Raw genomic sequence first — 16,823 nt, forward strand, 5'->3', positions numbered from 1 at the left:
ATTAAGTAAATGAAAACAGTATTATAAAATGGTAGTTAGTAAGCGAGCATCAAGATTTAAAATTTTGGTTTGGTGTATAAAATGATTAGTGAAGACATATAGATTTTGGAAAGTCAAATTTGGTGAAATGAAATATATGGGTTTGTTTTGTTTTGTTTCATGCATCTTCACATGCCCATTTAGATTAGGTTAGGTAATTTGTAACATGCATTTTGTTTGTTGGCACAATCTTGCATTTTTTTTTTTTACTAATTAAGTGAGATTACACAATTCTGTCCACCACTATTAGCTAAGCTGCGATACCCCCCCATTGCCTTTTAAAAATTTACTAATTTGAAATTTCATATTTGATTACTAATTTTAAATATATGTTAAAACGTTTAATTAGTTAGTTAATTTTAGTAATCCAAAAATATTTTATTATTTAATTTTTATGATATAATAAATCTTACTAATTAGTTTAATTTTTAAATGCAATTAAAATATGCCTCACTTTGGTTAAATAGAACTAAGTGATCCTTCCGTGAAGTTGACTAACATATTCCGTTTGTTTGTACACAAAAGTCAAAATTGCCCTTATTTAAAATGGACATCTTCCCTCAACATCTCATCCTCCACATCCCTTCTTTCCTGCCCTTACTCTCCAAGAAATGGTACCCTTCCCTCCCAAAATTTTTCCTTCGCCCATTTCCCTCTCTACAGTACCCCCTCCACCACCCGTCAATTCTTTGCCGAATTCGTAGACTGCACCCTCGTCTGCTGCTCTCACTCCCCTCTCATCAATTTCCACCTTGATTTCATCTTCGAAGATCGCTACGCTTTCCATGTGGATTCTTGGATTCATTATGCAATCAAGAATCAAGCATAAGAACTCGATCTTAATTTCTTCGTCGACGAGAGTTTCTATGTCGACCAACCCCAGTTGGGGGATACTTATGATTTTTCCTTCCCCGTCCTTAGAAATGGGAAAGTTAGAGACTTGAAGCTGACTTGATGTGACGTGGCAATGATAACTAATTTGCATCGTTTTTCGATAAAATCAATTTACCTTGATGAGATTTATTTTGACGGATCAGATGGCTTTGGATTTGATTAGTGGGTGTCCCAATCTTGAGGTTTTAGAACTTGGGAACTGTACATGAATACTTTGAAAGTTTGTCCTGAGAATTTGGAGCTTAAGTACTTTTTTTTTTTTTGTAAGGAAAATGAAGTGAATTTGGAGATTGATTGTCCAAATCTTGTTTCTTAAACTATAATTTGGTTCGAAGTTGGGAAAAGCTATGTCAAGAAATTGTCCTCTTTGATTGATTTTCGTACTTTTATTGGGCATAGAAGGGATACTATGGATACTGAAACAAGATTACGAGAATGCTTGATAAATTGGCAAAGGAGAAGAAGCAATTGTCATCTAATCATCTAGTAAAGGACCAAATATAATATATATATATATATATATTTTGTGACTCACTATAACATTGAGTCACTATGTCTACCAAAATTCTTGATAAAATCAAACAGTGAACAGAGTTTCAAAGTACCTACCTATTATTATATTGATTAATAAGATAAATTAAGATAAATCAGTAGCTTGGATAGGAAAATATAGTAAATGGGATGCTATTATTAGCAGCAGCAAGAATTTCAATATGCATGCTGCCACTGGAAAAGAGTGCCCACTAATTATCTCTACATCAAATCACAATATTCTAGCTAAAAACAATAACAATCAAAATTCATGGGTATTTTTATCCTCTATTTTAAAAATATTTTAATTTTTAATTTATTTTAACAGTAAAAATATTCTATCCATATATATATAATTTATTTTTAAATTTTACCGACAACAAAACCTAATCAGTAGCGATTATTTAATATTTTAATTATTGACGACAATATTATTATCGGTGATTAGCGATAATGTGCATAAGTAAATCGTTGATAAATTATTATAATTATTTTATTTTATAATTTTTTCGATAAGTCATTGGTAATTATCAACGATGCAGATGTTATCAATATTTATTTTCTTGTAATGCAACCAAATATAGTTTTCTTTTACGAAAATTTGTCCTGTTATTAAAACATGTAGACCACTTTTAATTTGTTTGTATAAGAATTCGTTTATCAATATCACTATTATTGTTTTATTTTTTATAATTATTTTTTAAATTAATAAAATTGACATTTTCAATAAATATTATATAAAGGTTCATTAAAAATTTAATATATAAATTATGATTTTTTTTAAAAAAAAGTAATTTACAATTTAAAATAAATGAAAAAAAAGGAAAAATAAACATATTTTTATGGGAGAAATGTAATAGTACTAGTTATTGGCAAAGTTTACAAAATTCAACATAAATGCACACTTATATTGACAAAAAAAATAATTATTTTCATAAATTATGAAAAAAGAGATTCATATTTTATAAGTAAGGAAATATAGTAATTTGTGTAGAAGGCTATAATATATCCTGATTCAATCATGGGAGCAGAGCAATTACTGGAATAATTCCCAAATTAAAAAGAATAATTGCCTAAACTGTCCATTTTCCCAGCAGGGTGATTCTCCATAATACTTATTATTTCTCCAGAGTTGCGTGTCTTTCTTAAATCAATATATTGCTCTTGCACCAGACATCAATGAAATTAAATTACAAAATAATTGTTTTATACTTATTATAAGATCGTCGAAGCATCGCAGGCATCATTGCTAAAAAAACACAAAAGTTAAATTGGGTTCATGTTTTGGGTCCGACTTTGCAGCCCATGGTATTTGGCCCACTGGCCATACGACGTCGTTGCGTTTTGACCCCCCACCCCCCACGAGTCTACCAGAGAACGCTGTCGCCCTCCTTCCCACTTCCTCCTAGTTGAGGTCTCCTGATCTTCTGCCTCTTTCTGAGTTCCCAAACACGGTAGTCATAAGGTGGGCTCTGAAATACATCTCTCTGCTTTTGTGTGCTTTTTGTTTGGAACAGAATGGCGTCTTCCTCATCATTAACTACAGAGAGAAGAGGAATACCGGGAGCTCAATTTGTAGAAGATGTTCAAACGTATCTCACCCAATCTGGTCTCGATGCCAACTCTGCTCTTTCATTCCTCCAAGAAAGGTACTCCTCTTCCCTTTACTATGCTTCCTATCTTACCAATTTCATATACTTCTCATACCATACAATCTTCTAGGACTTTTTACCTCTGTTGTGATTTTGCAGGCTTCAACAGTATAAGATAGTCGAGATGAAACTTCTTGCGCAGCAGAGGGATCTTCTGGTACTTATTTCTTAATTGCTTGTATAAGTTTACTTTCCATTGTTTTGATATTGCCTATTCAGTTTTTGTCATCAAAACAAGTTAAGTTCATTGATATGAATGACATTTGAGTACAAGGAACTGAAATTTAGTGGGATTTTTCAATTTCTTTACTGGCTATTAGCTTACTGAAAGAAACAGCTGATAATCCATGGATGTTAACACCAGGTGTCATACACCAGAAAACATGCCTTTTCAAGCGTGTTTCTGCATTTTTTTTTTCTTTTCATCTAACGAATTTTGATGAGAAAAATAGTTTGTGTTCTCAAGCTAGGCTAGATCTCGCAGCATGACTCCCTTATCAAATTTTAGAAATTTCCTTGTTAAGTTTGAGCCTTTTCTCTGTTTCTCTTGAAAGCATTTTTCACTTCATAGTATTTTGTTTGAATGATACCCTCAAGTAGGGGCCTTGTTTTGAACATCGATGGAAATCAAATTATTCTCATTTTTGGGATTAGGGAACATGAGCACATGAATTTTCATTATTTAATATATTCTAGTTTATGAACAACGCATGTCATTGCTTTACTACTACTGGGATCAACTACCTAGTGTGCAGCACTTGACCAGAAACTGGCCATTGTGCTCAAGTAAAAATTTGTCCTCATCTTGTTTTACTTTGTAAGATTCCTAATGATTTTTAATAACATTCTTTTCCTATTATTGGTGTCAGGCAAAGATCCCTGATATTGAAAAATGTTTAGATGTGGTAGCAACTTTGCAGGCTAAGAAGGGTACTGGTGAGGTTCGTTATTTTCTAAGTTTTGTGCATATTCTATAACTTGGTTTATGAATGTACCACTTGCTTGGTTTTGTGGACTTGCTGTGCTTATGTTATCATATTAACTGATTTTTATATTTATTTTTTATTGTATGCTGATGAATGCACATCTATGCAAAACACTATTATTTTGGTGGCAGATTGTTTAGTAGGGTTATTGGAAAATTGATGCTGTAGATTAGAGTTTATGGTCTTAAAGAAGGCTGCCATGGGTGCAACTCATATAGGAAACTTTTGTAAAATGTAAGGTTTACTTGGCATTGTTGTTGGGATTCCTCTGAAGAAACACCTATCCTTAAATATGTTAGTTAAAGGGTGTTAGAAATTGATATAAGTTAAATTTATATGTTTAGTTATTGGAACTTTAAAATGACTACACAGCTTTTTAACATTTAAAATGTTCCTTGTAAGCGCCTTTTATCTGAACCTCAACCATAAATGGGGCTTTAGGTCCTTTTTCAACAATATCTTCCTGATGAATGAATGTCTTCATTATTAGTTGAATACCTCCTGCCAATTCATAATTTGGGGGAACCAAAATTAATAGAAGAAATGCCACAGCCTTCCTTTATGATAATTCTTCTGGAGTTCCTTTCATTATCCAGAAATAAGCATGGATGTCCACATTCAATGCTTGCTTACGAAGAATGTATACACTTATTTTAATTGTCTCATTTTTTCAGAATGTATACACAACACAACATATTACGTTCGTACTCAATCTCAATCTGTATTTCTACATCTAATGAGACAAGGATAAAGGAAAGTAATTCTGTGTAGCGTGTAAATTATAGTTGTTATTTTTCTTTTTTGTGTCTATAGTACTATTCTTTAGGGATTTTACAGTTCCTAATTCTGGCTTTACAATTATTTATACAATTCAGGATTTTCTCATTTGAGAAGTCTTTTTAAGTACCTTTTTGGTGTAGCTATTTTCTTAGGATTTGAAGTTGATGAATGCATTGAGATATTGGCAATCTAAAAGTGTTATTTTATTTTGTTTTGAAATAAATCTCCTCTCTCTCTCTCTCTCTCTCTCTCTCTCTCTCTCTATCTATCTATCTATCTATCTATCATGCACACATGCACACAGCTGTGCACGCACACACATGGTGATTTAGCCTGGACACAGTAAATCTCATCAAATGTTTCAGCTGCTAAGTGTCTGCCAGCTATATTCTGCATTTTGACTTGTGCGTCAAGAATTGTTCAGACTACTATCTATCTATCTATCTATCTCACTCTTGCACACATGCACACAGCTGTGCACGCACACACACACATGGTGATTTAGCCTGGACACAGTAAATCTCATCAAATGTTTCAGCTGCTAAGTGTCTGCCAGCTATATTCTGCATTTTGACTTGTGCGTTGAGAATTGTTCAGACTACTCGCAATCTCAATTCTGTCCTTTAAAAGAAAAAAATTCTCACGCTCTTATTTCTAGCTTGATCTAATGTGAAAACTAGATATGGATCGGATAATCTGAAGACTAACCTTATGAACACCCAATATTTTAGTTGAAGTGTGCAATTATACTGGAATAATGCTGGGCTCTTGTCACTTTGTATAACTTCCTCCTAGCCTATTCCTACAGCTCCTTTCAAGTTAAAAAGGATCAAGTTACTCCATTGATCTTCTTGCTTTTAGGTGTTTGGCTTCCTATTGGTTGCATCACATTGGCTGTCTTACCTAATCTCTTTCTCTTGTTTTACGAGAAAACCAACACTTTTCAGGTTCTCCTGACCTAACCAGTAGTTCTCTATGTTTGCCATATTACTTTAAGAAGTAATAGAACTTGGTGCAGCATTTGCCAACAAATCTGCTGACAGCAATGTTAGAGTTTTGGTGGTGTGCTCAGATTCTCCTCCATTTTGTATATAAATATATCTCAGCAGTCTAAAATATACTCAATTGTGGTTGGCTAAATTTTGCTGACTGACAAAGAAATTACCATAGTATCTGTTGATGGTTGGTCCTTTGGGCTATTAATTTTATCACTGGAGACTTGAGTTAATTTAGGTATTTATGTTGGTTATTGAGTAGCTGTGCTTTCACACAGAAACTCCTAGAATAGTGCTTTTATCATGTAAAAGATGTTAAATGTAATATTGTTATTGTTTCATTTACTCTGTTTGTTTGATACAGGCACTTATTACTGATTATGAAGTCTCTGAAGGCATATATTCACGGGCTCTCATTGAGGATGCTGATTCAGTGTGCTTGTGGCTGGGAGCAAATGTCATGTTGGAATATTCATGTGAAGAGGTTTGTGCCTTTTCTTTCAGGTGCTGTTAAAAAACCTCGGGTTTTGCCTAAATGATGCAATCATCTATACCTTTTCATGGTGCAGGCCACTACGCTTCTACAAAAGAATTTAGATAATGCTAAAGCTAGTTTAGAAGTACTTGTAGCTGATTTGCAATTCTTGAGGGATCAAGTCACCATAACACAGGTATTGTTAATGTTACTATAGAGTTGTTTTTCTTCTCGAACTGATGATTGGATACCTATGCTTGATAAGGGTCTATAAATGTGATAAAGGTCTTACACTGATTAGCTATATTAACTAATAACAATGAGATGTTAAATGTGCATGAAGCTCTAAAAGCTCCAAAGATTTGATTTATGTACCCTTATTCACCCATAACAAATGATCTAGTTTTCTGACTATTTGATAGGTCACTATTGCTCGAGTTTATAATTGGGATGTTCATCAGCGGAGAATGCGACAAACTTCTGGTACTTCTACAGATTCATGAAAGGAAAGTCTGATATAGCCGGATCACCCAGTTTCAGAGGTGACTATATATCATTGTTGAGAATGTGGTCCTACTTTCACATTGTTTAATTTAGGTGAATGGATTGTCTATGTATTCTTGGTGATACAAATTTTGGTTCATGGGTTTCCTGCAACTCTTGTTTGAATTTCTGGATGAAGCTTATTATATTTGTTGGGACCAATGTTTTTTACGTCATAGGACTTCTTGGCTTGAGCAGTGATGTCTTTGTTGTCCCCAATTTTAGGCCCATTGGCGTGTTTCAGTGTGTATGCTATTGATGTTGAATATGATGTTCAATTAATATTCATGTTAAATTTGTTCCGTAAACCAACTGGCGGTAAAGCTCTGGTATAAAATTGAAAATTTGGGTTAACTTGTGAAAGGAGTGTATTCAAGGAAGGTTCATATGTGAAAGAGAGGCACTAGCAAGAATTACAGAAATGAGTCGACAAGAACTCGGTGATTGCTGGGTCTATGCGCTTGTGTGAGCACTTGTCCTTGAAAGGGTTGTAAATCTGGATGTTTCCTATTTTATACAACTGCAAGCTTTTAGTAAAAAATGACATGATGTTAACCTTGGATTTCGATCAAGTCCCAAAAAATTGAAATGTTTCTGTATCTTGAAGGAATCACTAGCTGTGCAATTCACAACTGTGTTGAAATATCACCAAGTTTGTTCTCTCTCTCTCTCTCTATATATATATATATATCTTCCTCTGAACAGCTGTTCTAAAGACTTTGATACATTGATTTTGTTGGGATCACTATGCTTTTTTTCATGACAAACATTTTTATTTTTTAAATTGCTTCACATGAAACTGAATCATGCAACGGACCAGCAGGTTGGCAGCTTTGCTGTTCATAACGGCTAGACTTTTCACACATGAACTTGAAAATCTTTAGCAACTCTAGTCCAGATATCTCACCATGTGTCCATCTAGAGACACAAGGAGTCCATTGTGTTCATGTTTTCACACTGCACCGTTTGAAATTACGCGCTAGAATCGCATAGGACACTAGCCATTAAGTTATAAAAAGGTGTTTCAACCTCCTATATGTTTCTGAGATTTCACAGTTTTAGGACAAATAAAGAACTATCAAATTAAAGCTATTTTTTATTGCTCTGCAATTACTTTGGGCTGTCTGGCTTCTATCTTCACACTTCTCATTTATTTGTCGGCTCAAGGCTCTAGTCGCCTTATTCATATGTCGGTAAATCCTTTTCCAAAATGTCGGTTTTAATGTGCTAAATGTCAGTATTTGCATTTTGGGTGGCTCCAAATTGTCATCTAATCTTGTCTCTTATCCTTTGATTTTACCATCCAAATTTGTTTTTCTCAATTAAAGACTGATGTTCCTCAGTGTCCCACAAAGCTTCTTTCTTCTAACGTTCAGCATTGGATCAAACCATTAAAAGTAAGAAGAGAAAGAAGAAGAAGAAAGGCAGTCAAGGTGAAATATTTATTGGAGAAGGAACAATAGCAGATGGATAATTTCATACCCAGGTGACTATTTTGAAAGGAAAGGGTCCCACAGATTAGCTAATGGTTCAAATCTTCCACTTGCATGTGGTTTTGACAGCGTTCAAAAGTCAGCAATGTCTTCCCCTTCTTCTGCTGACATTCTGTTGCTTATGAGTTTTTTATTATCCACGATTTCTAGAAATAAATTTGTGGGTCAGTTTTAAAATTGGGTTTAATCCTATTTGCTGATCTGATCTCCAGATTTCAACTGCGGAAGTTTAGATTGCTTCTTCCCAGAGGGGAAATTCAATTTACTGATAAATTGTAGATTACCCAAAAAATTAAAATAACTAAACAAGTGGGATTTTGATTCATCAAGTTGTGAGGGAATTGATATTTGTGGATTTAGTGTTCAAGTTAAAGTCAATTTGACTAAATTATATTATTCAACTTGTACTAATATGACAATATTTTCCATTTAAAGACAAAATATAGACATCGGTACTGTAGGATGATAAATAATTAATTAATATATATTATTTATGTATGATGTTCAGATATTCAATAGTGCTAGACTTTATATGAATTTTGTCTAAATGACTTATGCTTTTTTTTTTAAATTCTTTTTCTCTTTTATTTTTTAGTGACATATAATCACCGTTTTGCTATAGTACAATCTGTCATTATTATGCAGAGTCGTACATACTGATATACTGCGTTCTTTCCTATCGTTAAGTGATTATTTAATTTCCTCCGGTGCCATGCAGTCATGATCCTGAATATATGGGGTTTGTAGCCATACTGACCCATCAAGTCAGTTGAGCTGGATCTCCCGCCGATGGAATTGAGTTCTGCTCTATTCGGCCTATTTGCACGAAGTCAGGGCTGCGTGCTAATGGATGGATTCGTATAGCGGGCTTTGATGAGGTTAGGGTCTAGCCTTCCTACATGGGCTTAGTTGAGGGCAGGGTATCCGAGGCGCAATAGTTATCAAGTGTCCCTTTACCTGCTCGTTAATTATTCCATAATTAATGAAGGGTAAATCCCGAAAATCCAATTGTGACTGCGCGGCTCTAGGAGTGCTTTTGTCAAAACGTCTTCTCTCTGCCTTTACCTGTTTCAAATTCGCCTTTTGCTTTCACTCACAGCTCTTCCTCTTGCGTTGCCTCTGCTATTTTGCTCTCCTTCTTCTCTATAATCCTTGCTTTCTTTGTTTGAGGTACGTCTTACTCTTCTCATGGCTTCAGTTAAGATTCCCGATGTTGTGAGTCTAGTGTCTTGCATTACCCCTTCTTCCCTTTCCGATTTCTTCTCCAGTGACTACGCTATACCACGATTTATAGAATTAGAGCTCCCCTTCTTAATGAAAGGATTGTCCTTCCTATCCACCTCCTGCGGGCTTAATAAACGCTCAGTAGGGTCGTAGCTAAGTCTTCTTTGTCAAGCAGCGTTATTTCAGGCTGATTTTTCCTTTTACCCCTTTCTTTATTGAGGTCTTCCATCACTCAAAGTGACTCCCCGTATGTTGTCTCCCAATTCCATTCTATTTATGTGCTACTTTGAGTCTGTTTGTCTATGTTGGAGTTTTGCCCCCTCTGTTGCTTTGTTCTCCACCTTCTTTTACCTCGTTCGATCTAACCACGGGTTCTATTACTTTGGACCCCAGGCAGGATTATCCATCTTCACCGGGTCAAGGACTCGATAAAAGGTTGGGTTGAGACATTTGTGGTTGTCGAGCTGAAAGAGAGCTCGGGGATCAACTGGGATGTTGATCTCTATTGGGGGGAAGTCCCTTAGGACTACAACGACTTTCCTAGGTTGACCCTATTGGACCAAGTCTGCCTTCTTTGATTGACCTCTATAAGGAAGAAATATGACGTCGAAAAGCGTATGTTAATGTCCAACCTTTGGGACTGCCGGGAAGCTGGTATTCTTATTTTTCTGTTTTTCTTCCTTATTGCATTTTCTTTTCGTTATTTTGAGTTCTAACTGGATTAACATCTCTTTTTCAACCTCTACTGTTCCTATGGATAACATCAAGCTCTTGAAGAACTTTTTCCTGTCTCGGAAAAATATGAGAGTGATCCTAGCAGTCTTTAAGGCGAATAAGAAGGTGGTCGATGTGACCAGGGAGGTCTTTCATGCTGTGGCCCCCACGACTGCAAACCAGTCTACTGCCCCTGTCCTTACTTTGGCGTTGGTTCCTACCACGGGGGGCTCTCGATCTGCAGCTTCGAGGGCTTATGCAGATCGAGAGCTTCCGTTCCTGCCAAAACTCTGGCAGCTCCTAAACAGGTCTCCAAGGAGCCCATTACACTCAGCGAGTCTGCCGGGAGCATTTCGAAGGAGGGCATTGGAATTTTCCCTTTGGTGTCCCACCTCTCCAAGCTGTGGGGGCCATAGTGATTGGAGAGGACACCCTAGCGGACTTAAAGCCCTGATTATAGTCCAAAGCGAACATGCAGAAGGTCTCCTTGTACACCGTCTCTTTCATCTCCGTAGAGGCCTTATACTCTTCCAGTCATGCTTCACAGGCCTATTGGATTTTTCTTTTTAGCTCTGTAGAGTCCTTGTACTCTCGCAAACTTTCCTCACAAGGCTGCTGAACCCTATCTTCTGTAGCCCGAGCATCCCTTAATAGCGCAAAATACCTCCCCTCCAGAGCAGTGACCTATTAACGGAGTTGTTGTTGCTGGAGACGAGACTCTTCCGCTGCCGAAGCTATACCTTTCAGGTCCTCAATGTACTTGTTGAGCTCCTACTGGAGGACAAAAGTGTAAGTTAAGGCCTTATCACGTTGGGTTCTGGCCTCATAACATTAACGGCAGGACTCCTCTAAAGAGAATAGCTGTGCTAAGGCCGCGTCTCACTAAGACTTAGCTGCAGAAACTCGATAGGAAGCCTAGCCAACCTCCTTCTTCATCTCCTCCAGTTGCTTGGTGAGGTCCTCAATAACCCCTTTGAACTCAATGATCTGTCCACGGGCCTCACCAATGGCAACGATGTTTTCATCCTGGCGCTCCTTAGCGATGCGCTGCTCCACCGAGCTTTAAAAAGACCAGTTACGAGCATCAATATCAAGAAATACCCCGAAGGCCTATCACAGGAAAAGAAAAACAAAGTTAAAAAAGCCAAAGAAGTTAGAAATACCATTGAGAAAAGCAGATGACTTATTATAAGGAACATCTCCTTCAAGGTGTCCTCGAGGTCTGATTTTTGGAGATCTAATAGCGGGTAGACTTAAGGTATGTATTTGTGAATTTTGTCTGGATGGCTCATGCCTTTCTCCCTTTATTCTTTTTCTCTTTTGTCCTTAGTGATGTGTAAAAGTTGTTCTGCTATAGTACAACCTGTCATTATCACGCGGGGTCGTACATATAGATGTACTGCGTCTTTTTCCATAGTCAGACAACCATTTAATTCCCTTCGACACCATACGCTGTAGCCCCACTGACCCATCAAGTCAGTTGAGCTGAATCTCCCACCGATAGATCTGAATCCTGCTTTATTCAGCCTATTTATACGAAATCAGGGCTGTATCTATTTGTATGAAGTCAGAGCTACATACTAATGGATGAATCCGCATAGCGTACTTTGATAGGGTTAGGTCTAGTATTTTTACATGAATTTAACTGAGACTTGGGTATCCGAAATCTAATAATTATCAATATTAAATTCCATAATTAATTATATCTTTTGATGTTGTAGAAAAGTTAAAACATTGTGAAAATAAATAAATAAAAGACAACTTTTCTTCTTAAGATGCAAAGTCTCTCTTCTAGAACCAAGAATAATATACTAAAAAAATATGAAAAAAATTAAAAATAATGGCAAGCTGTTAACAATTTTTTTAATTTAATAAAATAAAGTTTATATTTGAAATATATCAAAGTCCTTCTTATTTCAAATTCTAATCAAACTAAAACTTATAATCATATGATCATGGTAAAGACATCTATGGATTTAAACAGAAAAAAAAATCGAGGCGATGTGATAATAAAGATATCATATGCATGCAAGAGCGCAGACACCTTAGCACCACGCAATCAAATCCTAAGGGAAAAAAAAAAGAAAAAGAAAAAGAACGAATGAGAAGTTTTTATAGAGACGTGCACGCAAAATGAGTTTGATAATTTGTCGCTCCACGCAGTGTGATAATTCTCCTGGAGCTTTTAATGCTTTTTCAAAATTATATAAAATTTATTATTCATATTTATAAAAAAAAAATTACTTTTATATACTTCGCAAGGATAACCTAATTTCCCTTCTAAAGTTAATTGTGGAATGCAGCTTTAACATATAAGAAATCACATATTTATAAGAAAATAATTTTTAAATTAGAGTAAAGTATTTTTTTACTTCATTAATATATTATTAAGAAAATAATATTAATACATTATTTCATAAGTATTAATATAAATTATTTTATTTATATCAAAGTATGGTAAATGGGTAATATTATACTTTATTAATTGAATGTAATTTAAATTAATTATGTTATTTCATTTAAATGTAAACACGACCGTCAATCCAAATTGTTACCATACCTTGAGCTTAAATGTTGACTTTGACTCTCCATGTGCCATCAAATAATATATATTACAATGGCCGCAATCATCGCTCTCTTTTCATGCTACTTCTAGAATTGAATCAGTCAACTGTGAACCGGGTTGAGTTTTCTATTTAATGATTTATTTTATTAAGTAGGGTCCCAATCCCATCCCATCCCATCCCATCCCATTTGGCAAATAAAATTCGTCCAAATCGATTCAATATATAAAAATAATTTCAGATGAGTTCATTTTCAAGTCAAAGGTTAATTTAATTTTGTGAGTTATATTCAAATGAATTATTGGACTAATTATTTCAAGTTCAATTATTTAATATTTTATGAGAATTAAAATTAATGAATTGTGCTGAAATCTATTGCTTTATATTTCAGATGATTTAAGAACTGTATTAATACATTATTGGTGAAAGCAATACGTATAAACTACAGTAATGTGAGTGATTGTTTGACACTGTATAATTAATTAAGTGATTAAAGAGAAGATTAAACAACTAATAATGGTATTAAGTTGTTACAGGTGTCAAACAAAAAAGCTGGGAGTTGTTGGCTTTTGGAAGGAAATTAAGCTCTTACGTCTTCAACTATATATATATTTCAACCAAACAAGCCTAATTTCTCTATTTCATCATTATAACTTTTTAAAGATTATTAATTAGAGTTTTAATTTTGTTAAATAAATAAAATTTTAAACATTATATTATATTATTTTTAAAAGCACTAATTTCTATACATATAAAACAATTTCAAGAATTAATGCTCAATATATACAAATATTAGGCTTAAGGACTGCTTTCGGTTAATCCCAAAAATTATTTTGTTTTTGGGTGCAAATTAGGAAATAGTAGTGAGCAACCACATGCCCAGCAGTTGCCGCATGCCAAAATGATTTGCTTCTTGCTATTTTGCTCATTAATGAACCAATTACTTAAATTTGATCTTGAAGATTTTGTGCATCATTTCACACCGCCAAGAGGTTCTTGAAGAATTGGAAACTCTATAAACTTTGAGATTTTAGTGTGTTTTATTTGAATTGATATTGTGATGAAATTGCCAACTTCTTGGTGTTTGGATGGATGGATATTGATGTTTATGAAAATTCTAGATGAGTTTTATACCTCTTGAACAAAACCCAACTGAAACCATTTTAATTTGATTTTGATAATAGATTAAACATTGAAATTAAGGTGAGTTGGTGTAAGCTTAGAGCGGAGGTGTGATTGGGTTGACCGTCAAGACCTATTAGTCTAGAGAGAGGATAGTAATTAATATATAAGATAATGGGAGTTGGGAGTACTATAGGATAAGTTAAGGTCTAAAAGCTATGCTTAGTGGCAACATTATTAAAAAATTTATAAAAAAAGAGACAAAAATCTAGCCAGGATCTAGCTTCCCCATTTTTAAATATTCACCAATCCAATCTCCCATAACGTAATAAGAAGTTGAAACTTTTGTTTTACAAACCCAAACCCACCACTACTGAATGATGTCAACATTAATTATATATATATATATATATAATTTAACCCTGTAAAATAGATATTTTCTTTTCTCAATTTGTAATTAATTAATTTAATGTTTATTTTGTAATAAAATATATAAGAATCAATCATGTTAACTGTGAAGATTAGTTATTGGTGTTGAATTAATTAATTAAATTAAATTAAATAAGATAAAGATTTGCATGCTTTAATCTAAAAATTCTATCACATGAATATATTCAAATAAAGTGGTCGGTGATAAACAACATCAAGATACAGAAACCCTAATTCATGCAGTTGGAGATTATTTTTACTCATGCATGTTTTTTAAACATATAAGTTATTCTTTCGAATAAACAGAAGCTTAATACCAATTAAGTTAAAAGAAATGCGAAAATTTGGCATGTGGGTGAGCTGAGCCTGAGCCTGAGCTGCCAATTACAAACAAACAAATAATATTAAAAAGATTTGAGGAGTACGTAGTGGGATTTAGATTTAGATTCTCAAACAAAAACAGTTACATCCTTATTCCCCATAATAACATTTAAGAGTCGGTGTCCGATCATCCCTTCACACTTCACACTTACGCGTTTTCCCCTGCTGTGCTTTTCACTTGCTGTGAAATCAAGTGTCCAATAAGACGTTTCTCCCATTAATTACCGCGTTTCTTATCTACACTCAACCAACAAAATTACTAGTATAAATAATTTTATTTTATCCTCCATCCATTATATATATATATATTTTTTATTTTTAGTATTTTAAACCCTTAGTCTTAGCACTTAAGTTTTCAATATTATAATCCATAAACTTAAGTTGTAATTTTGTGTATTTGGTAATATCATATTATATCTTAAGAAGTTGATTAATCAAAATGAATGTATGTAAAATTAATATTTTACCCGGAATATTAAAAGGGAAATAAAATTGGGCATCTAGAGAGTTGGGGATAAAGTTACATAAATGACAAGAAATTTTGGTTTTATCTTAATGGGGGTGAAGTAGAGAATTTTAGAGTTGATTGAAAAGAAAATTGATTAGAAGAGAAGAAATGAAATTAATTAAGAAACAAATTAAGGTACGTAAATTAATATAAGAGAGAAAAAGTTATAGGGCAGGGCAGGGCGTGTTTTGGAAGGAATATACTAAAACCGCGTAAAGTGCATGTGCTTTGAGAGAGAAACTGCCCTCCCTTCATTTATCATCACTTAATTTAATTATTATGAAGGGTATTCTTTTCAAACTAAAAATCTAAAACAGTAAAAAAGTTTTAATTAAAACGGTGTGGATTGAGCTACGTCAATAGACTATGTTGGCTTGTCGGGGAAGACAGAGAGAGGGATGACCGTGTCATCTTCTACGTTTCATTTCAGACGGTGGACCATACGTGCTAAAAAAACTTTCCTCGCAGCATTGCATCTTGAAAATTCCACAACTTTTGATATGAAAGTTCAATATCGATTTTATTGCATAAAATAACTCTAAAATTTCCACCTTATAAATTCAAACAAATATTTCAATATTTAAAATCTCAATACTTAAGAATTTGTTTAAAATAAAATTCTAAAATTTAAATCATATAAAAATTTTAAAATAAAATTCTGAAAAGTAATTAAGATCTTAAAGAAAATCTTTATCAACAAATAGGTAAAGCTGAAGTAGTTGTAATAAATTTCATGACATTTTTATTTATTATAATTAAAAAAATAATAATAATAATAGCATGAAGATGTATATCCGTAGGATATAGAAGTTTTGAATTTTAATATTTTTATATTATAAAACATAAACTCCATTATCAATTTAATATTTATATAAACAAAAGAGCAAAAGTTTTTCTGAAATTATGTGATTTGACATGTTATGGTTTTATTAGTCCTTGGCCACATATTGAATCAAAAAATGTTGGAGATTTGGAATCCAACAAATAACAGAACCCAACTTGCAATATTATATATATAACATACTCCCTCATAACATTTAAAACATATAGTACTATTTTTTTATTAAAAAAAAAACACGTATTTTACATTTATATAAATAAAATATTACTTTCATTTAAATTAAAGTTAAATAGGAGAGGAGAAGAGAGGAGAGGAGACGGAGAAGAAATCAAAATAACGGAGGGAGACAGAGATCACATGCACACCAGCTATGGAAACTTCTCTTTTCACTCGTCTATGTGTCCGAAGACACGCAACCGGTGAAACCGGTCAAAATATCCGCGTAAGAAGATGTGGACCCAGCAGCGGTCCACAAGCAATTAATGCAAAACACCGGCCCAAACAACTGCCTCCTTTACCAGTTTTAACCGACAAATGTCGGTCATCACACAATGGGAAACCTCTTTACTCTAAGCTGTTGTCCAAATTCAAGTAGGCCATTCACACTTAGGCTTAAAACAGTCACAATTGCTTCTTCGATTCGGTGTCTTTT

General features: G+C 34.0%; 1 protein-coding gene across 1 annotated transcript; it reads left to right on the top strand.

The window, feature by feature from the left end:
• Positions 1-2,851: 2,851 nt before the first annotated feature.
• Positions 2,852-7,190, top strand: LOC110610447 (probable prefoldin subunit 3). The gene is made up of 6 exons (XM_021750370.2): positions 2,852-3,113; positions 3,216-3,273; positions 3,986-4,057; positions 6,242-6,361; positions 6,447-6,548; positions 6,775-7,190. Exons 1-6 carry the CDS (start codon positions 2,983-2,985, stop codon positions 6,853-6,855), a joined length of 564 nt encoding a protein of 187 aa, XP_021606062.1. The 5' UTR covers positions 2,852-2,982; the 3' UTR covers positions 6,856-7,190.
• Positions 7,191-16,823: the final 9,633 nt, after the last annotated feature.

This window comes from Manihot esculenta, chromosome 3, assembly GCF_001659605.2.
Source record: "Manihot esculenta cultivar AM560-2 chromosome 3, M.esculenta_v8, whole genome shotgun sequence".
NCBI lineage: Eukaryota > Viridiplantae > Streptophyta > Magnoliopsida > Malpighiales > Euphorbiaceae > Manihot > Manihot esculenta.

Bases quoted from the DNA above. Each gene is read 5' to 3' on its own strand.
- LOC110610447 (XM_021750370.2), top strand. From the start codon at position 2,983: ATGGCGTCTTCCTCATCATTAACTACAGAGAGAAGAGGAATACCGGGA. The intron at 3,114-3,215 runs GTACTCCTCTTC...GTGATTTTGCAG, and splicing joins CTTTCATTCCTCCAAGAAAG to GCTTCAACAGTATAAGATAG. The intron at 6,362-6,446 runs GTTTGTGCCTTT...TTCATGGTGCAG, and splicing joins TGGAATATTCATGTGAAGAG to GCCACTACGCTTCTACAAAA.